Below are 22,606 nucleotides of genomic sequence, written 5' to 3'. Positions count from 1 at the left end.
AGTCCGATTTTAATATACATTTTTTTTTGTTAACCGGGGTATCAGGATCCAAGCCTAACTAATCCTTAGTGGAACAATAACCAATATCAACGATTAGTCCGGTACCAAGTTTTCTGATGACCCTTAAGATACAGTTTTATTTCCATCTAACTAAACACCAGTAACTTAGTTTCGCCAAAATTAACCTCAGAGAGGTTTATTCCTTTTTCCAAAGTAGTCCTTTCCAGCATGTTACTACTGCATGGTTAATATTTATCTCAACTTCATCTATTTAACCAAAAGCCTTTCTAGAATGATCACGTTCCATCACTTAGATTTTGTGTGTGTATATATGCGCGTATGAAGAGAAGGATCCGACCAAACTGCTCACTGAAAACTCTGTTTCAAGTTTACTTCCATGGCACGTCTTGCTCTGTTTCTGTCCTTTCTCTCTATAATAGCTTTGATCTCTACCGTGGAATGTCGTTTTGTAAGCTCTTTTTCTGAGGAGGAATCGGTCTTGGTCTCCGATGGAGCTAAAGAAGGATCCAGCTATGAAATTCTAAGTCTCGATCCGCCAAATCGCGTTTCCAAGAATGCTTGTGTTCATGTCTACGGGTTTCTGCCATGTGCAGACAATTTTGGAGGATACGTCTTCCAAGTTTTCTCCTTTTGTTGTCTGTTGATTATCGGTGAAAACTTCTTGTCTGAAGGAAGGACTAAGCTCTTTGTCATCTTCGAGGTCGGTTTCTATGGCGGAATCGTGTTCCCTCTCCTTACAATGTTCACAAGAATAGCTCTTATTCTCTGTAAGAAGGAAGTCATTTTCTTCTTTAGCATTTTATAATTATTTTTTGACTATGATGTAAAGATTAACCCTTGTTTTTTGGGTTTGATCTCAGCCAGTGGACTAACGGGAAGCCGTGAGATTGCAAACTCAATGGTGGATAACAACGTTGGAGTTACCGTGGCATACACTGTCTTTGCTTTGACTATGCAGTGGGGAGCTTGTGTTGTCTTTGGTTTGTCTGGTTTGGGATCAGATCAGTCCATAAGAAAAGGAGAAGTCCAGAGAATCTCTTCTGTAAGATCTTCTTCTTCTTACTTTGAGTCTACAGCTTTAGGATATGACTTTTAAGACATTCCATACAGGACACAACGATTCCAAGACGACAACAGATAATGAAGATCGTTGCTGGTATGTTTTAAATCTCCTTATTCTTTCTTTTTGTTTATTTGGCTAGAAAATACTATTAATTTGGGGTCTTTTCCATGCAGAAGCTAGCGTAAAAGCAGATCCTAAGAACAAGAAAGCGGCAGGGATCATGCTCCTTACTTTATTGCCTTTCGTCATGGTCACACTTTCAGAGGTGTTTGATTCCAAATCTTGGAAAGATCGTATAGTTTTGATCACTCTCATAATCTCTGGTTCTGCAACTGTTGTCTACTTTCTTTATTCGGTATATGCCACCCCTCAAATATATATATGCAAAAAACTTCAAGATCCATATGTATGGTAAATGATCTTAGTATACCAAAAATCTAACACGCTTTTGCCGCAGTATTTTGATACAGCGGACCAAGAGAAGAGCTTAGATCATGCAAGGTTTGAGCTCATGTCAGAAGTACATAAGCATTTGCAGAAATTTTCACCTCAAAGATTTATAAAAAATGGACAACTAAGTAAGGAGAGCTTGCACAGGTTCTTATTCCAGCTTTTAGCAACCTTGTTCTTGTTTATGTATGCTTTGTATTAGGGTTTCTAGGTCCACATTAAGTTAGGACCTTATTTTATGCATAAGGACTATTTGCTAATTTGGGTTTGAGATGGAAACTTACTGGTTTTCTGCAGATTGTTTGAAAAAATAGATGTAAACAAAGATGGAAAGATCCAAGTGTCAGAGCTTAAAGATCTGACTGTGGAGTTTGGGATGTTAGGGAGAATGAAGTGTGACATACATGAGCTTGCTACAACATTGCTTGCTGATTTCGATAGCGATAGTGATGGTGAAATAGATGAGACTGAATTCGAGAAAGGGATCTCAAGATGGCTGAAACAGTACAAGTTTAGTTTCGATAGCACCGAGTGTCAAAGAGATAACCGATCTGTAAGTACATCACTGTTTTTCTCAATTCATGTTTAACCTGTTTGATTAGATTAAGACAATGGAAGAAGTGTGTTTATATCAGGAGGATAGAGTTTTGAAGATGGAACAACCAAAGGAAAGTCTTGTAGCTAAGTTGCTCTCCCAGAGAACCATGAGAGCTACCATTGAAGTTATTTTAGGGATTCTAATTGTCCTCTTTCTTGCAACTCCTTTCATGATGAACATCGAACTTTTGTCTAAATCAGCTGGAGTTCCTTCCTTCTATGTTGTGTTTGTGGTGATCCCTTTGGCAAGAAACCTAAGAAACGCTTTGTCTGCTCACTTCTGTCGCAAGAAAGACAAAGCTAGAGTCACATCAGATACATTCTCCGAGGTTAGTTTTATCAAAATTTCATTTATTAATTATTACTCAAAAGTAAATGGGGGTTTTGTGATTTGTTATCGTAGATATACAAGGATGTTACCATGAATAATCTGCTGGGAATTTCGATTATATTGGCGATTGTATACACAAGAGGATTGACTTGGGATTACAATACAGAAGTTCTCATTATTGTGATCGTTGGCCTCATAATAGGCGTACCAGCATATGTTAGATCAACTTATCCGTTTTGGATATGTGTCTTGGCGTTTGCTCTTTATTTCTTCTCTTTAGTCCTTGTCTATCTCCATTTCAATTCTCTAGGCAAGAAGGCAACGTTCACCTCTAACATATAGTCAGTGAATGTTTCCAAGTTTTTTTTTCTCTCTCTTTGAAAGTTTTTGTGCTTGCTTCCCCTTTAGATCAACAATAGGTATTTTGAAAGTTCCGTCTGCGTTGTATTTTTACGAGCTCTTTCGTGTTAAACATTCCGAGATATATAGAATAATGTTTCAGACTTTGTTGATATGAATATCTATCGACGTTTGCGGAAATTTAGCAAATCATTCGCTTTAATCCTTGTCACTAAGGGAACACTCCAATAGCAGAACAAGGCCAACTTTGTTCTCAGAGTTTAATATTTGATAGGGACAAGAAACACTCCAATAAATACCTAATGCTTCAAAGTATCAAATACATCGAATGCAAATACACATCGATTGCTTTTCATGCAAGTAAGGTATCTGAATACGCGTTTTTGTACCTCTTAAGTTCTATGAAACTCTGTTTAGACAAAAAAAAATGAATTTAAGGTTATGTAGATTCTTTCACTTGCATTATGTGTGTCTATTAAAGAAAAAAAGCAAATACAAAGCCAAATATTTGGCTGATATGTGTTTAAAGTCCCAAAAACAACAAACTGATATAAAGATTCGAAGTTTAAAAAAAAATTGCTTAAAAGACCAACTGCTTATAACTTAAGGCGAAGATCAATGCCGTGATCAGTGACTGTGTCATATCTCTCGGTTCTCAAGCTAATAGAAAGATCTTGATCGTCAATACTCTGCTCATTTGCTGGCAAGAAACTGTAGAAGGGTTTTCTGTTTGAGGAACTATTAGCACTGCTCCTCTGTGGCATGCTTTCAGGATTAAACCCCTCCTTCTGTTCATGCTAAAAACAAAGGAGGTTGAGAATGAAGCTAAAACTGATCAACCAAACTGATAGAAACATATAATAAACTGCATTATTACATGCATGAAGCGCGGGAAACCGAGTGAAGAATTTGGTATAATTGGTGGTGAAGGAGAATCAATGGTGATTGGATTTCTAAATGTGGTTCCTGAATCTTGAAAATGATTTTTTAATCTCTGGTCAACGGGCTTGATTTGTTTACCATTTCTGAAAAGAATAAAAAATGTCAAAATTAAGGTAACACTTGAACATTTCTAAGCACGTGATGCGGTAGCGTATAACCCAAGAAAGTGTTTAGACCTAAATCAGACCTTGACATTGTTACCATCGGTCCCACGTCACATCTTGTAGACTCTGCCATAACTTGCCATGGCCTTTTTGCAGCCACGATCTGTTCAAAAATAATCAGAAGACATTATTAAGAATTAAATTCAAATTAATTTCTTTTGATTTTGTTTTTAAATTATTTAAACTAAAAATAATTGCCTTTTCATGGTTATGGCTAGATGTTGGGTTTGGAGGGTGGTCTATGAATTGATAAAACCCTGGATTCGGTAGATTCATCTGTAAACAAAAACACAGAGAATAAACAAATCTCTAACCAAAACAAATAAATCGAATTTTGAGTTTTTGATATCTACCGGTGGGAGATAGTGAAGACACGAATCATGATTCCTTTGAAAAACTGGAGCCGGAGGGATCAGATCACTAGGGAAAGATCCGGCTGTAAAATAAGACGGGAACGGGTAAACCGGACCGGCTCTCACGGTGGAGGATGGAAGAACAACGGACGGAGGTCTTTCCGTCTGAGGAGGATGAGGAGGAAGTGGTGTGTGTTGTTCTTCAAGACGGATCTTCTCGAGTTCGGCGACACCAGGACCTCTTCGAGGAACTCTTCTTTTCCCATTGTTATTACTCTTCTGTTTTTTCGGACACGGACCAGTGTAATCATCTCCATAGTTTCCAATGGTTGTTTTGCTACACATTTTTATTTCTTTCTAGGTTTAGTGTATCATATTAAACAGAGAGACATGCTTGATAACAACTTATATAAGAAACGGAAGAAAAAAGTGGTGGAGAAAAAATTGTGGCAAAAGGAGAAAGAAATAAAAAAATCATTAAAAGTAGGAGAGATTAAAGGGAAGTAAATCTGAGATGAAATCGGCTCTTGTTTCGTAGTGAGAAAAGTTCTAGGGATTTAAGGAATTTTCAAACTCCATGTTTTTAGCTTTCTTAAGATCTCTCTCACTCTTGCTATCAACACCTGGAGAGAGAGCTAGTTCATGAATCCATTTTTACTTCCGTGAATTTCTCTTGGAATTAGTTGTTTGTGTATACTTTCTTTAGTGCGTTGTGTTCATGGGAGGAAATCTTACAAATGAAAAAAGCATATAGTCGGTTACAAAAAAGCATATAAATGTAATTTGAATGATAGTTGTAATTGTTTCATTTTGAAGAAAGAAGTTTGGATTTGTATGATAAGACCATATCTTAGCTAAATTTAAACTATGAGTCTGAATGACAACATGAAAACAATTGTGGTACGATCATAATGTAATAAAAATATATATAAATATATATAGAAATTTTTGTTAATATTAATTGTGGTATGATGTGATTTGGAAACATTCGAAACCTATATATATGTTTTTATTGCTATTAGAATCGTACGACATTCCGTATATATATATATAAATATATATCTAAATTTAGTAACATAAATTTATCTTTTTCTGAACTAAAACTCATTTTTAGACCCCGCGCTTATAATAAGACATCGGATAAACTTACACAGAATAAGAATTTTATGTTTATGTACACGATGTAAGATGTATGGAATGCTTATACCTTACATCGTGTACAGAAACATAAAGAATCACTAGATTAGGTAGTCTAAGCTAATTGATTGGAATTTGTATTTGTATTTGTATCTGTATAATTCTTTTTGAACTTTAAAATTTATATTGAGGTGGCAATATCTTCTTGCAACAGCCAACAAGTTATATATCTCACATAATGAGTGAAAATAGTTTCCTCAGTTAGAAGTATCATTCGTTAACAGATCACCATTGTTTTGGCATGGTCCAGTATGTACACATTTATGAATCAGCTACATGAAACTTTTTTGTTGATTATTGGAAAGTTGTATGTGGTTTTTTGTTCAGGTTGTCTTGTTTTGTTTGTGTAATAATAATAATAGTATAAATATTCTCACCCGGAAAATAATTTTATTAAATTAACATTTGTTGATTCAACAACCGACAATACTATCTACCTTATGAGTATCTACGCCTAACTGCATCATTCGAACCGTCATATATAAATTTTCTCATAATTGTAATATCATAATAAATAAGCGTTATAAGAAAATTAACATTTGTTGCAGGTATCATAATTTGACTATTTGTAAATCAACTTGTTGACCACGGATACATGTACAACAGTACAAGATAATATTAAGGGCTACAGGTCAAAAAAAAATTGGTCACCATATTTGGTAGAATATATAATCGGGAAAATACAGAAAATTTAAGTCAAATATCTAAGAAAAGTAACAATGTAATTTCTGTTTTAGAGATTTTAAAGAAATGCAGCGAACAGAGAAATGTTGAATTCATTTGGTCAAAAAAAGTTATATCTATAGAAAATTGACATACTATAGGAGGCATTTTTTTGTTGAATATGTAATAATAGTTTTGATGCATGTAATTAGAAACGAGGATAAAAGAAAGAAACAAATATTCCAGCTAGTTATGCCATATAACATGAACCTTTTTGAAGCAAGTAATTAACTCATTTTTCAAAATACGAAAGAATATATCTTACTAGGAAGCTTAAAGATTACATATCAATGTAGAACAAGATATCTATCTACCAACTAAGAACAAGAATATAAGATAAATATCTTTTTAAAAATAGAGAAAATAAATAAGTAAGGATACTGCATTAACTGTTGATATATAGGATAATCACACAAAAAATTCCTTACCTTTTTTTTAAAGTTCCTTACTTAAGTAATGGAGCCTGTGAAAACAATGATAACTACGAATATATATATATTTGTTTTATATGATTAGCGATTAATACCTTTGACATTAAAACCAAATATTTAAAATTTTATATGATTTTTTCAGACACATAATTTATAGTATACATGATGTAATGTAGTATAAGATAGTTGAGATTTCACTATTTTTCATGGAAACAAAATATGCCGATTAATATGTTATTAGATACATTGAATCTCCAAATTTGATATTTTAATATTGTCAACCAAAATTATTGCACTAAATATGTTGGATTTTCTAAGATTTTTGTTGTTTTTATTTTCAGGTCAAGATTTTGTTGAATAAATTTAAATTTATTGTATATTTTCACTAAATTGGGTAGATTTCCTAAATTTTTTGACTTAATACCAAAACATGAGATTTTTGGCAAGTCATTTTTTAGGATGGATCAAATATTCAAATTAGAATTTTTTTACTTAAAAAGACTGGAAAGGTAGAACAGTACATGAATATAATAATAAACTACAAGAATTTTGGAACATTGTCATCTTCAGGTAATATGTCACTTGTTATATGATAGGTTTATCCATGAATTTAAGAGTATTCACTTCTTGATCAATTGTCTTCCCAATTGTTTGGTCCTCAATGTAGTTTACATTCATCTGCATTATATAACAAACATATGAACATACTAATCTATATATAATAGCAAACTAGTTTTGGTCCTCCTATGATGTCATCTTCTTTTTTATAGGAAAAAAATTGATCTAATGGTCATAGTTCTCTTTATTATGATCAAATGGATATAATAACTCTTGCTATGTATGATGATGTCATCAAAAATTTTGGCAACTTTTTTTTCTACAGTCATCTATTTTAAACAACATATATTTAAAATAGACATAATCATACATTTTCATTGTTAAAAATTTATTTTAAACAATACATCTTTTAAATAGACACAATTATATTTTTTCATCATTAAAAATTTTCTGTTTTGAGCAGTTATTTATTTGAAATGACATATCTCTTGAATAGTAAGAGACAACATTTTCATAATTTATGTATTTTGTTAAAAATAATTTGAAGAGTTAGTGATCATAATTTGTGTATTTTCTTTTCATGTAATGGTCCTAAATTTTTTTCTTACTAATCATAGCAAATCCTATTTAATGTTAAAAGGTTGTGTCTTTTAATAAAAACCAAAAATATATTTGTTTTAAGAATTATATTTTTTTCTTTATAAAAATTGTGTGTTTTCATAAAAACTACTCAAATCTATTATTTAATTTTAGTTATAAACCATTATAAATTTTGGTGTTAATTGTTCCAACTCTTCATTTGTAATAAGACAACTCTTCTTTGAAGAGATGCATTGAAGGGATACAATGAAGAGATGCAATTGTTACTTTTGTACTGTTCATTTTTTATTTAAACTCTTGTTATTGTGATGAAAAATAATAAGTTCAGTTTTTCTTTTCTATTAATAAAAGGCGAAATTCTTGTTCCTTAAGTTTTTAGTGATCACAATTACATAGATTGTGATATAAAATCATTTACAAAAATTAGTTTAGGGATGAAAAATTGTGTATTTTTGTTTTTATTTTTTTCCATATCATTTTATTAATACTTCATCTAAATATTTGCAACTATGAAAGGTTGTGTCTTTTTAAATAGTTCAAAAGTAGATAAAATATCTTAAAATTATATTTTAAAATTTTAAGAGTTGTGTCTATTCATTTGGTTTTAAATGCATCTTCTCATAATAAATTCAATGAAAGGAGGAACAGAAGAAGTAAAACGGCCACAAAGAAAAAGGAAAAAAAAATAATAGAAGAACAATTAAACTTAATATTTTATGCTATCAAAGAATAATTAAAATTTTAAATACATTACTAATATTTGTTCTTTACTTACACATTGTATCTTTATACACATTTGTTGTGTACATATATTAATCCAATTATTTACTCCATAAAAATTTATTTATTTAAAAAAGATTGAACACTAGAATACTAAAAATAAAAATAAAAAGATCTACTCTTCGAGCGCGTAAACGCGCGGGGTTGTTTCCAAGTGATATAATAAAGATAATAAAACAACAACATTTGTAAATAGTACTATAAATATTGCATTTGTACTCACATCCTGCTTCAATTACTTTCTACATGAATATACGAATGATACATAAAGACCATAAAAATAACAGTACTGGTAAATATAAAGCTGCAAAATACGACAAATAAAAATGGTCACATCAATATAATAAATGTTAATAGCAATATATTAGACGGTAAAAATACTCATTTCATGATTAATTGCTATTTTCAATTGTTTGATATTCAATATACAAAATTTATCTGTATTAGATAGCAAACAGATTACTACATAAATGATTTCATGGAAGTTTCACCAGTAATATTAAGAAATAAAGACCATAAAATATACAGACAATATAAAGAAGTAGAAAATATTTAATTAGTAGGTCAAACTTCCATGATAAATTTTAAAAATAATATTAAGCTACATTTCAAATATATTAAAGAAATATCTTTGTGTGTCTCTTAAAGGAATATATTTCTTTGGCATATTCTTGTTTTTTACTTAAAATTTTACTCATTTTAATAAGATAATTTCGGTGATCAGAAATATAGGAATTTGGAACTTAACAATATATCATATATCATAGTATATGTGTTAATTTGGTCTTGAAACATATACCCTAAATTAAACCCTATATGTCTGCAAACATAAACTTTAAACCATGAATTATAATACATGTCACATTTACTATGAAATCACATATTAATGGCACCAGTCAAATTTTGTGTATCCAAATGACATATCTATCTTATTAAAGTAGAAGTATCTTTAAGAAGTGTTAGAAAACTTTGATAGCAATAAAAAAATATAATATTGTTTGGAAACATGAATAACAATATAATAAAAAAGAATTAATGGAAATTAATGGACTTATGTTATTAAGAAAAATTGGAAGTTCGTTATATTATGAGAAATTATACGAAAATATCCATGTCTAATTTCCTACAAACATCTTTTGTCTAAAATAATCATAAAATAAAATTTAAACTTTATATACAAATTTCAAATCAAAATACTAATTTAAAATTGATTTATATAAAAAATTGATTCAAAATATATGTATATTAAAAATTAATTTTTACTAAGATATTCTTCAATAACAATTATAAAAAAGTTTTGAATATATATAAGAAAATACAATACAAAGCCCAATTTCGAATACCAACTTAAATTATTGTTTTTCTATTTCACGTTAAATTTTAAAAATAATATATATATATGATTATTTATATGATGGTATTCATAAGATACTATTGATTATATGAATATTTATATGATGGTAAATATAAATACCATAAATTATAGGATGACACATATATAATATATAATAGTGACATGAAAAATAAAAAGCAGCACATTTTTGGAAAAAAAATAATAATATATGCAATATTATATTATACTTATAATAAAAAAAAATAACATCTAATACCAAATACTAATATAACATTGTCTACTTACGACAAATATATATATATATATATATATATATATATATATATATATAAAATAAAGTAAACATCCATGCCGCACGAGCCAAGATCTAGTGTAACTCAAACCATAACATATGATTTTCTATATAATAAACTTTACAATATTATGATTCAAAACTATACCATATGATTTACGTGGTTCGACGTAAGAGTTGGGAACCAAACTGATAACAAGTTTTGATTAGGATAACCAGACGATAGATTAACATGAACTGAGATTGAAAATATGGCTATTAAAGATGGTTTAGAGAAGCTAATTTCGAGTTAGCTGTCTCAGCAAGTTTAGAGTGGAAACGCTCCTCTCTCTAGAAAAATATTTTCTCTCCCTTCTCTCTAAAGTCTTCCTCTTTTTGTGAGCCGTTTGGCTCCGGCGACTGCCGTCCTTCTTGCGGTCGTCGGAACCCACCTCCTTTGTGTCTGTTCTCTCTGTTTCTCTTCTTTTTCTGTGGTCTTTCTCTGTTTGCAGCAAAGGTGAAGCGAGGTCTCCTTCCCGGTGCAGATCTGAAGCATCTTGAATAGATCTGTGCTGGTTCCGGTGAGATGGACTTGCTAGAGGACGACATGTGCCCTCTCCGTGGTTTCTACTCAGATCTGTTTTAGTGCTTTTGGTTGGGAGATTTTCGCCTCAGATCTCGATGCTTCTCGGTTAGCGGCGCATGGTCGGTCGGTGAGGCTCTCTAGGTCTCGGATCTGGGTTATTCATAACTCGTTGTCTTTGTTCTAGCTTTGTATCCACCGTGGTCTGAGGTGGTTGCGTGTGGAGCTATTCCTCGGCGGTGAGTTTCTCTCTTGCTAGGAGCAGCTCCGGTGGCGGCGCGTGGAGTTGCGTTAACTCAACCTAGTGGTTCGAGGTGCCTTGCGGGTTGGCTCTCCTCAAAGCTTGGAACTTTCCGGCAGATCTTCTCTCCTTTGTGCTGTCGCTCAGCGTTTCTTAGATTTCATCGAAGCGATGAAGTTTCGGTTGGTTGGAGACATGTCTTCAGTTGGGCGCTCATGCTGCTTCACTCGGTGAAGCTGCTATGGAGGTGGAGGACCTGTCCGGTCCGCTTGCTCTATATGAGCTCTCGGTTCAATGGGTGTAACGGTCCCGGTTAAGAGGTTTGGAGGCGGCAATCTCTAAGTCTCAGACTAAACGACGGCATCGTCGGATGGTTTCTCTGGCTCGTGCCGCCAGAGTATGTTGATCTCGTGCTGGTTTGTATGTTTGTGCTTGTGATTCTTGGGGTGGTCAGTGTTCTGTAGGCGTTCCGGAAGCTGTAGGAAGTTGTAGCATCAGGGGTTGAGGGTGCCCATCTCTCTTCTTCTGGTGGCAACCTGTTTGTCGTACGGTCCTTACCACTTCCCTGGAGTCGAGCTTGCTTCGTTGGATTCCATCTCCATTGACCTTGTTTCTAGTCTTTGTACTTTTTTTAGTTTGTTAAGTATAGCACTGCTGTTCAGATTGCATTTTAATTTAACTGCTACTTGCATTCTCACGTAATTTCTGTCAAAAACAGAAAATTTGGTATAATAAATTTAACATTTTACGGAGAAAAAAAAGTTTAGAGTGGCTAATACGAGATGGCATTAAGTCATATTTGAATCATTAATACACGTCATTTTTGACAGATCACATTTAAAAACCAATCAAATTAAGACATTTTACTTAATCGTGTTCTAAATTAATAATATAATTATATAATTACATACAAGCTAAATCTGATTGTATTTGGACTCGTTAATCGCATGTAAAATAAAAATATATTCGGAAACACTTTAGACGTAACATAACAAAAGCGGTCTTTCTGGTTTTACCAAATTAAAGGAAAAGCAAAAAAAAATTGAAGAGTACTCGATTTTTTTTCTTTTTATTTGTATGTATAATATAATAAGTTTTTATATTATACAATTTTATTAAGTATCATACGATATTTTATAAATAAATATAATATTTTAGAATAATATTTTATATAAAATATAGTAAATTTATAACTACCAAATTATTTTATAAAACATAATTATTAGATTTTAATTAGTTTATTGAAACATATTATTACTTTTTCTAATTGAATTATTAAATCAATAAAATAAACTATTAAAATGGATAAATTAGTCAACTTATTTGTTCATTTAGATATAAAATCAAAAGATTAACGTTTTTGGGTTATGTGGATTGTTAATTAATTTTCTATCTCTTATATATTAATTGAAAAACATTACAACATTATTTAGTAGATCAATAAATGATTCTTAGAATCATTAAAAAAATTGGTTGGTCATCCAAACATATATTATAATTTTTATTAAACTAAATATTAAATTCATTAGTAGTGTATAAAAGAATATTCTTCGTTATTTTCTTATAGTACAAACTATATATAATAAAATTAATATATATTTTAGATAATCTAAAATTAATCTCCACTCCGCGTGGATCTTAACACTATATGGTTTGTGTATTATACAGTACTAATGTACAATGAACAAGCTTTACATATTTAAAAAAAAGTATAACGCCATCTCTAGTGGCGGAGGCAATTCATTGTCATAGTGGTCATATGACCGACGTGAAATTATGAAAACATTATTGTTTTTACTAAGAATTTTGAAATGATTCTGGTCCAAAATATTTATTGACCCCGTTAAAATTCTTCTGACCCTAATACAGATGGCGCATCTATATAATATAATATTATTTGATAAATCATTTTTTTTATGTGTTGCACTCACGTTAACTCTCACGGTGGTTGATTACACTGATATCCTTAATGAATTAAAAATATTACATACAGTTACTATATTAAAATTGATTTTCCTTTAATTAATAATTTCTGTTAACTAAAAGTTTCCTTTTTAACATATATAATATAAAAACATTTATAAATTAAGAAAACACATTTACAATAATAGAATATATTTATACTTGATGTGATTTCATAAAGAAAGTTAACAAAAAGAATTTTGATATTATGAAAAATAAATATTTCCTTGAAGGCATAATATTAAGCAATATAAATATAAAGAATTTTGATATTAAGAAAAATAAATATTTTCTTTAAAGCATAATATTAAGAAATATAAATATATTTTCAAAGTAATTAAAATATTTGCCTTATATCTATATATTTTCTCAAATAATTACAGAAAAATTGATTAGTATTATTGAAATGGTTTACTGATTATTATAATATTTGTTGACTAATAATATTTTACTATTAATAAACTAAACATTTCTATAAAAAAAAAAAATTGAATGATTTAAAGATCGAGTTTCAAAAATACTGGAGGCAGATAAACATATATTAAATAGAAAACTTTTTTTAACCACTTTACTTTTTCATGTATTTGTATTTCATTGTTAAAAAAAATAAGAAGATAAGCACCATCTCCAACCATACTCTTCCTAGCGAAGCAACCACAAATGCTATAATAGCACCAGAGGAGCTATCTGCCTCGTCCAGTGGCATTCAATTAACTGAGATTCAGAAGCTAAAATCTTACCTCGACCATCAATAGGGTTATCCAAGGCGTTTATAACACGCCCCAAATAAGCCTCACTCACGGGTGTCTGAGAAATTTTTTCCCGTAGCTTTGACTGAACTTCCTTCTTGGATTTCTCAAGAAAAAAAATAAAAGAACTGATATTTATTTTTAAAACGTTAAATGATAGTTTTATGAAAACTAATTTTACCACAAGAATATTTTGAAAGAATAATTACAAAAATATTTTTAATAACATAATCCTAGATATTTTTAATGAACTAAACATATTATATTTTTTCCACAGTTAAAAATATATATTTTACTTAATATTTATTTTGCATTTTATTGTTTTCCCTTTACATTTGTACAATCCAATATACCTATAATAAAAGTATATACAAAAATATGAATTATCATATTTAATATTATTTAGTACTATTTAAAATAATTTTCAGTTTAGTTTTATAAATATAAGGTATAATATTACTTAGAACTTACAAAATACTTTAATTATTATAAATATCGATATGCGTTCATGAGCTTACGAAATTTGATCATTTTTTATTTGATGTAGTTATTACTGATCATTGTTTTATTTTTCAAATATTTTTATAAAATCAACAAATAACAAATTATTATAAATATTACAAAGATATATATACACATTAAAATTAAAAAAAACTGAACTAATGCGATAAGTAGAACCAATCTGATTTAGCTTAATAAAAATAAAAATAATATGCTTCAATACAAAGGAATATAAGTTATCCTATCCACAAAATTAGTAACTAGGCTAATCAATTTTATTATATCTAAAATCAAAGGTAAAATAAAAACATCTTATTTTATAGTAATGTTTATTTATTTTTATACATATAAATTACGAGATGTTTAAACATACCAATAAAATAAAATATTAACTAATTATTTATATAAGTTATAAAATAATTGAAATTGAAATTAAACTATTAATAAATTACAATATATTTACTTTATAAATATTGTGGGCTTATTAGGCGAAGTGGGCAGCGACGCTATCCTCAATTATGCGATACGCTAGCTGCAACTCCAGTACCAGAAGTAAGAGCAGGGCCTGATATTGCACTATGGAGACATGAACAAGATGATTTCAAGCCATCTTTTTCTGCTGCAAAAACCTGGAACAATCTGCGCCTCACGCAAAGTAGGGTACCGTGGCACCGTCTGGTTTGGTTTCCTCAGGCCATTCCTAGGCAGTCTTTCATGGTATGGCTTGCTATTAATGACAGATTATCAACTGGAGTGCGGATGAAAAGTTGGGGACTGGAACAGAGCTGTGTCTTTTGTGGAGAGAGAAATGAGGATAGAGATCATCTTTTCTTTACTTGCCCTTATACCTTTACAGTATGGATGAATATAGCACATAAGCTGCTAGGAGAAGCAATCACGCCGGATTGGGAGGGCACTGTCATCACCCTTCTACAACCCAGCCGTCATAAACTCGACATCATCCTGCTAAGACTTGCGTTTCAGTCAGCTATCTATACACTATGGAGGGAAAGGAATTCAAGAAGACATGGGGGGCCTTGTGTTGCAGTGGCTATGACAACCAGAACCATTGGAAAGCTGGTTAAGAATCGTATCATCTCTCTCAAGTATAAGGGGACTCACAAGCTTGAAGGTCTGATCAGAAGATGGTTTGAGGTTTATTCATACTAATAGGAAAAGTTAAATATTCTTTTATTCCTTTACTATAGAATAAGTAACACCTTTATGTAAATGATTTCTCCCATTGATCAATAAATTTGATAGTTCATCAAAAAAAAAAAAATACTATTTTGTTTTCACTATCCACTATTGCGTTATCTGATCTTATCCGGATCCGAAAGTCCTATTACCCAACGGAAGATACAGTATTTAGTCTTCAATTTCCTTTTATATATATGTAATTTCCTTTTCTCATTACGATTAGGTTAAGAACTTTTGGTTTGTTTAAATACATGACTTTCTTCAGATTATACGTCATACAAACTCGGACATTCATCTAAAAACTGTTCTTACAAATAACGATGTCTGACGCTTCGTTGTCAACTCTAGAGTCTATTTACGATGAGTTGGTTGAGGTTTCAAGGATGTGCGAAGAGCTACTGACCAGGACTCGTATGTTATCTGAGTGGATAACGGAGATTAATCCTGGTGATTACATCAACGGTGCAGCTGAGTTCGATTCTTGGCTTCCGAGTTTAGAGGAACACTACAAGAAAACACGCTGATTTCGAGGGACATTTTCCTCGGTATTTCGTCGGAATAAGCGTATTCCGACGAAATACCGAGGAAAATGTCCCTCGAAAAAAACTCGTCGAAATTTCATTTTCCGTCGAAATTTCCTCGAAATTTTGTGACGGAATTTCGAGGAAAGATAATTCCGAGGAAATTTAGAGGACTGCACTTCGTCGAAGTGGTCGTCGGAATATATTGAAGAAAGTTCCCTCGGTATATACCGAGGATTATACCGAGAGAAAGGCCTACGAAAATTTTCGAGGAACATGTCCCTCGGAAAATTTCGACGAACACGTTTCCTCGAAAATTTTCGAGGAACTTTGTTCGTCGAAATTTTTCGAGGGACATGTTCCTCGAAAATTTTCGAGGGCTGCTTTCCTCAAAAATTTTCGAGGAACTTATCCCTCGGAAAATTTCGACGAACCCTTCCCTCGAAATATTCCGAAAATTATTTTTTTTTTTTAAAATAATTTTTTTGAAAAAAATATTTTTAAAATTTAAATTCGAAAATATAAAATTAAAATTTAAATTGAAAACATATTATTTAAAATTCAAAGTCATACAAATGAAAAGAAAACATTTCGAGTTTTTGAAAGAAATTAAACTACGGGTTTTGGGCGTTCGGGTCTGGCATGGTCGGGAACTCCAAGTTCGGGTTCATGCTCCTCATCATCGCCATCATTTGCTCGTTGAGATTCCTTTGTGCCTCCCAGCCCGCCTCTTGACTCGCCACCATGGACTCCAACGCAGATATGCGAGCATCCTTGTCCCTCATCTGACTCAGAAGGACTTCTTGATCAACATAGGACGGTGGTGGTGCAGAAGCAGACGGAACCGAGCTGGACCGACGAGCCAAACCGAACAAACGGCCCTTCTTCTTTGGAACCGCCTGAAAAAGAAAGTGTCAAATTTAAATAATATAAAAAATGAATTGAACTTTAAAAAAAGAACTTACCGCTTCAACGATTTAGTTGATCCGAACCCGAGGCAAGCCGGTCGATCCCGTCGAATCGTCATCCTCGGTTTGAAGCTGAGACACTTCCTCTTCCATCTGACTGTCGATGAGGGAGACCACATCCCTCACAACACCATCATCAATCTCGCCGGTCTTCTTGTTGGTATACGCCGTCTTGATTAGGGTGTAATGATCAACCGGCTCCCCCTCATTTTCTTCCGCCTTGAAAAAAACATAAATTAAACAAACATTAGTAATTAAAAGAAATGCACAAAAAAAAATATTAAAATCTTAAATAATATAATAAAAACCGCGAAGCTTACCAAGCGATCCCCCAGACTGGCTAAAGATTGAGCACCCAAGTTATGGATGTACATGCCCTTCCCCTTACGGTCGCTCTTCCGGTTGGTGGAGTTGGTGGAAGAAGTTGCTCTCACTTCGTTCTTACTCTAATGCACACACAACTCCCGCCAGACGTCGAGGTCTATCCCCTTTGGGATCTTTAAAAAAAAAAAAATTGTTAAATAAATAAAGAAATATTTTAATAAATTAAAAAATTGTTTCATAAAGAAAAACAAACCTTGTTTATTTCCCACTTCTTCTTCCACGTGTGCATCTGCTTCCCATAGTTTTCCATAACTTTATGGACGAAGTGGTGATAGATATACAACGTATCATCGGCATTCCAGTTGAATTCTTGCTGAAAATAAAACATAATTAGTAAAAAATTAATATTAAAGATTAAAAAATAAGTTAAAATATAAAATACTTACCGCAAACTGTTGAAACCACATATGCTGCTTCTCGAGAGGGAAGTCGGTGAAAGTCGGATGTCCATTGTCGAGGGCCGAGTACATCATACGGTTGATCCATCCGCTGATCCCGTTCGAGGATCGGTCGAACCTAATAAAAAGAACTAATTATTTAAAATGAATCAAATTTTAATGAAAAAAATAGGTTTAATTACCATGTCTGACCCCGTCCACATGGATACCGAGTGAGATATGGAAGATGGTCACGACCCGGCTGTCGAACAAACTCCGCAACTCTCATAATTGCCGGATGAGCATGAGCAGGAACAGGAGCAGGAGCAGGAGCAGGGGCAGGAGTGGGTGCCACACCGGGAGCGGGAGGAGAATGAGAGGGAAATGGAGAGGGAGATGTATGGTAGGAGCTATGGGGCGATGCGGAACCCGTAATGGAGCCGCTCCCCGAACCAACACGACCACGACGCTGTCGAGAGCGGGTCTGTTCCTCTTGAGACCTTTATATAAATAAATGTTTTTTAATATAAACAATTTTTTTTTAATTTGTTAATATATTAAAATTGTTTAATAATAACAAAAATAGTTTTACTATATAATAAATAGTTTAATAATTAAAATAATAGTTTTAATATATAAAAAATAGTTTAATAATAACAAAAAATAGTTTTAATATATAAAAAATAGTTTTAATATATAAAAAATAGTTTAATAATTAAAATAATAGTTTTAATATATAAAAAATAGTTTTAAAAATCAAAAAACGTTTTAAAAATCAAAAAACGTTTTAAAAAATAAAAAACGTTTTAAAAATTAAAAAAATGTTTTAAAAAATCATATACACATTTTTAAAAATCAAAAAACGTTTTAAAAAATCAAAAAAACGTTTGAAAACATGAAAAACGTTTTCAATTTTAACCAAAACACAAAATAAATCAAAAAAAAAATTATAACAACAATCTAAACAACAATCCAAACATGAAAATCCTAAGCTATCCATTCAATCCTAGAATTAACAATCTAACAACCTAAATTTCGAGATCTATGAAGAGAGGAAGAGAAGAGAGTGAACTTACATGGGAAGAGAGGAGAGGAAGAGAGGAGGAGAGGAAGGAGGCCGAGAGGAAGAGAGGAGAGGAGAGGAGAGGAGCCGCCGCAAGAGAGAGGAAGAGAGGAAGAGTGAGGCGCCGCGCAAGAGAGGAGAAGGAGAGGAAGAAAGGAGAGACATGGGGAAGAGAAGAAGCAAAACCTAATTTATGAGGGGTCCGACGGATAGGGTCCGTCGAAATTTCCTCGCAATTATTAACGCGGGTCGTCGAAATTTCCTCGATATTATTAATGGGGTCGTCGAAATTTCCTCGAAATATTGTGATCTGATATTCGCGAAACGTTTGGCGGCTAGGGTTACCGGGTAAATGAAAAACAGTCCGAGGAAAAAACTCCTCGAAATTTCCTCACAATGTCTCCTCGAAATTTCCTCACAATATTGTGAGGAAATTTCGAGGAAAGAGGGTTTGGGGTTTAGAAAACATCGATTTTTTCGACCTATGTCATTTCTTATACAAATGTAATTCATAATAATGAGGTTTCTTTGTATAGATGATTATAAACAATGAAATAACACAATTACAAAAATTATTGTAAGTATTTCATTTAACGTTTATTAAAATGTATAAGTGTTTATCTTATGTTGTGTGGTTTTCGTCTCAATCCGCAAAACATTGGTTTCGGTTTAAAACCCCTAGAGTTTGACTTCATAAGCTGGCTATGACACTTAATGAAAGTTATATACGTGTTATTCAATCCGCAAAACGTTGTTTTGGGTTTAAAACCCCTTGTTCCTCGAAATTCCCTCGAAATATTGTGAGGGAATTTCGAGGACAAACAAATTTTTTTGTACTTCCTCGAAATTCCCTCACAATATTTCGAGGGAATTTCGAGGAAACTGAAAAACTATGGTTTTCCTCGAAATGTCCTCGAAATTTTTTGAGGAACTTTCGAGGAAACTTCTATTTTAAATCAAACCCCTAAACCGTCAAGGGTTATTTCGAGGAAATTTCGAGGAAACCCTGTATCCCTCGATATGTCCTCGAAATTCATTAAAAAAAAAAAAAAAAAAAATCTACTCTGATTCCGAGTCATCATCACCAGATGAATCTGAATCTGGATCTTGGTGAAACTCTCCAATAACTGGTTCATCCTGTGCGTGAACGACGGCTTCCTCTGCGAAGTCGGTGAAATCTACTACAAGGCCAACTCCTGCTACATCTTCTGCTGCACATAAGTTACTGGATTCGATTGGTTGTAGTGGGTCTTCCAGCTCAGAACTCCCCTGAACTCGGCCTCTCGGGTTGAGTCTGGTAACAGTAACCCATGGATCATCTCTGTTCCTTACCCGGGGGTACTTGATATAACAAACCTGTAACATATTAAAAATTTAGTACACATGATGACCAATCATTCTGAATAATTAACATTTACTTACCTGATCGGCCTGAGAAGCAAGAATGAAAGGATCATAATATTGCAGCTTTCGTCTCGAATTTACTGATGTAACACCAAATGCATCTGTTCTCACACCTCGATCTGGAGTGATGTCGTGCCAATCACAATAGAAAACAGTACAGCGCAATCCAAGCATGCCCAAATACTTGATTTCCAAAATCTCATGTATGTGTCCGTAGTATACATCATCTCCCGATGCAGAACAAACGCCAGCATCATAGGTCGTACGCGAACGTTTCGTCTTTTCAGTTGTGAATGCATATCCTCGAGTACAAAATCTCGGATATGACTTCACAACATAGTTTGGTCCAACCACCATCTCGCGTATCCAATCGTCAAATATTTCACCTCTGGCCAAACCAGCAGACACCTATTAATAGCAAGTATATATGAATTAGTATAAATATGTGATAAATAATTTTTTAATTAGTATAAATATGTGATAAATGATTTTTTTAATTTGTTTAAGGCACTCACATAAGTAAACATCCATCCAGCAAATTCTCTTTGCTTCATTTCTTCTAGTTCTGCCTCTGTAGCGTTTCTATATTCGAACCGCTTTTCTGCCATGAAAATCCTGTGATGACAAAAATGTAATTAATTCAGATATAAATGTTAATTTGTTAAGATAAAATTTTCTAAGATAATAAACTTACCTCTCATATTGAAGAACATCTTCGCAGTTGGTGAGCAAATATGTTTGCAAATGACTGCGTTCCTGCTCAGTAAGTCGACGGTCCTTTGATTTTCCGCTAAGTCGTCCAACATCTGTGAAAATGTCAGGAACCGTAACATGGTATGTTGCCCGTTCGCCTCTATCATCATGCCGAGCAGGTCTTCTGTTTTTGGTCTGAACTTCTGCTGGAAAGTAGTACTCAGCAAAGTTTGAAATTTTTTCATTGATCATCTGTGCGACTATAGAACCTTCCACCCTACTTAGATTTTTCACCATCTTCTTCAAATGGAACATATACCGCTCATACAGATATATCCATCTATACTGCACAGGACCACCAAGTTCCAATTCTCTTGCCAGGTGAATAACAAGATGCTCCATAACATCAAAAAATGAGGGAGGAAATATCTTCTCAAGGTTGCACTGAATCACGGCTATGTTAGTCTTCAGATTTTCAATACCTTCAAGAGTCACTGATCTGGCGCATAAATCGCGGAAGAAAGCACTTATCCCTGCAATTGCTTCATGAACATTTCGTGGTAATAGTTCTTTGAAAGCAAACGGAAGTAAGCGCTGCATCAACACATGACAATCGTGACTTTTTAAGCCAATAAACTTTCCTTCCTTTCTGTCGATACAGTTACGCAAATTAGATGCGTAACCGTCTGGAAACTCCACATCGTTTGAAATCCAATCGAAGAACGCATTTTTTCCCTATGCATCAAGTCGGTATATGGGAAAAGGAGCCCTACCATTCCCATCAACATGAAGTTCTGAACGATCACATATATCAACTAAATCCAGTCTTGACTTCAAATTATCCTTTGTTTTACCTTGAACGTTAAGGATCGTGTTCATGAGGTTGTCAAAAAAGTTCTTCTCAATATGCATGACATCTAAATTATGTCTTAGCAAATGATCCTCCCAGTATGGCAGATCCCAGAATATACTTTTTTGTGCCAGTTATGTAGGTTTCCAACAGCATCTACCGGAAAACGCGCATGTCCACCGACGTCTGGCGTCCTTTCTGCACCAAAATCTCTTAGTTGTGTCTTCAAACCTTTCCCACTAATTTCTGCAGGTGGACTGTCAAACACCCTCTTGTTCTTCGTAAACAAATTCCTACTCCTACGATATGGATGATCAGGTGGTAGGAATCTCCTGTGACAGTCAAACCAACACGTTTTCCTTCCGTGTTTTAGTTGGAAAGCATCAGTGTTATCTTGACAATATGGACATGATAGCCTTCCATGCGTTGTCCATCCAGATAACATACCATATGCTGGAAAATCACTTATTGTCCACATTAGTACTGCCCGCATTTGAAAGTTTTCTTTACACGAAATATCGTATGTTTCAGCACCTTGAGCCCATAGTTGTTGCAACTCATATATTAGTGGCTGAAGAAACACATCAAGTGATCTCTTAGGATGCTCTGGTCCGGGAACGAGAATTGAGAGAAACAAAAACTCTCGTCGCAAGCACAAGTTTGGGGGTAAGTTGTATGGTGTAACAATGACTGGCCACAGAGAATATTGTCTTCCACTCTTCCCATACGGGCTGAAACCATCAGTACATAATCCAAGGTAGACATTTCTTCTCTCATACGCAAAGTCGGGATACTTTGATTGGAAATGTTTCCACGCTTTTGCATCTGAAGGATGTCTAATCTCACCATCTGTTGAGTGCTCTGCATGCCATCTCATTCGTTGCGCTGTGCGTTCCGAAAGATACAACCTCTGCA

At 33.1% G+C, this 22,606-nt stretch overlaps 3 protein-coding genes across 5 annotated transcripts; 1 reads left to right on the top strand and 2 right to left on the bottom strand.

The window, feature by feature from the left end:
* The first annotated feature begins 262 nt into the window (after positions 1-262).
* On the top strand, positions 263-2,968 carry LOC108842175 (sodium/calcium exchanger NCL). 3 transcript variants are annotated; one of them, XM_018615021.2, is made up of 8 exons: positions 263-788; positions 882-1,063; positions 1,132-1,177; positions 1,261-1,439; positions 1,542-1,681; positions 1,832-2,087; positions 2,170-2,460; positions 2,535-2,968. In XM_018615021.2, the coding sequence occupies exons 1-8, from the start codon at positions 398-400 to the stop codon at positions 2,802-2,804; spliced, it is 1,755 nt and encodes a 584-aa protein (XP_018470523.2). In that variant the 5' UTR covers positions 263-397; the 3' UTR covers positions 2,805-2,968. The 3 variants fall into 3 exon arrangements, with proteins under 3 accessions (XP_018470523.2, XP_056867353.1, XP_018470515.2); XM_057011373.1 differs by having other exon boundaries at positions 1,132-1,181; positions 1,265-1,439; XM_018615013.2 differs by having other exon boundaries at positions 265-788; positions 1,258-1,439.
* Positions 2,969-3,294: 326 nt separating this feature from the next.
* On the bottom strand, positions 3,295-4,821 carry LOC108859011 (protein SPEAR4). Its single transcript, XM_018632850.2, has 5 exons — positions 4,282-4,821; positions 4,127-4,204; positions 3,952-4,031; positions 3,700-3,847; positions 3,295-3,619 (listed from the first exon to the last, which is right to left on the bottom strand). Exons 1-5 carry the CDS (start codon positions 4,624-4,626, stop codon positions 3,419-3,421), a joined length of 852 nt encoding a protein of 283 aa, XP_018488352.1. The 5' UTR covers positions 4,627-4,821; the 3' UTR covers positions 3,295-3,418.
* A 14,970-nt stretch (positions 4,822-19,791) lies between these two features.
* LOC108839030 (uncharacterized) lies at positions 19,792-20,548 on the bottom strand. The gene is made up of 2 exons (XM_018611876.2): positions 20,167-20,548; positions 19,792-20,100 (listed from the first exon to the last, which is right to left on the bottom strand). The coding sequence occupies exons 1-2, from the start codon at positions 20,503-20,505 to the stop codon at positions 19,804-19,806; spliced, it is 636 nt and encodes a 211-aa protein (XP_018467378.2). The 5' UTR covers positions 20,506-20,548; the 3' UTR covers positions 19,792-19,803.
* Between the last annotated feature and the right edge of the window lie 2,058 nt (positions 20,549-22,606).

Source organism: Raphanus sativus, chromosome 1 (genome assembly GCF_000801105.2).
Source record: "Raphanus sativus cultivar WK10039 chromosome 1, ASM80110v3, whole genome shotgun sequence".
Classification (NCBI taxonomy): domain Eukaryota; kingdom Viridiplantae; phylum Streptophyta; class Magnoliopsida; order Brassicales; family Brassicaceae; genus Raphanus; species Raphanus sativus.
This window is presented reverse-complemented; position numbering and strand designations above follow the sequence as displayed.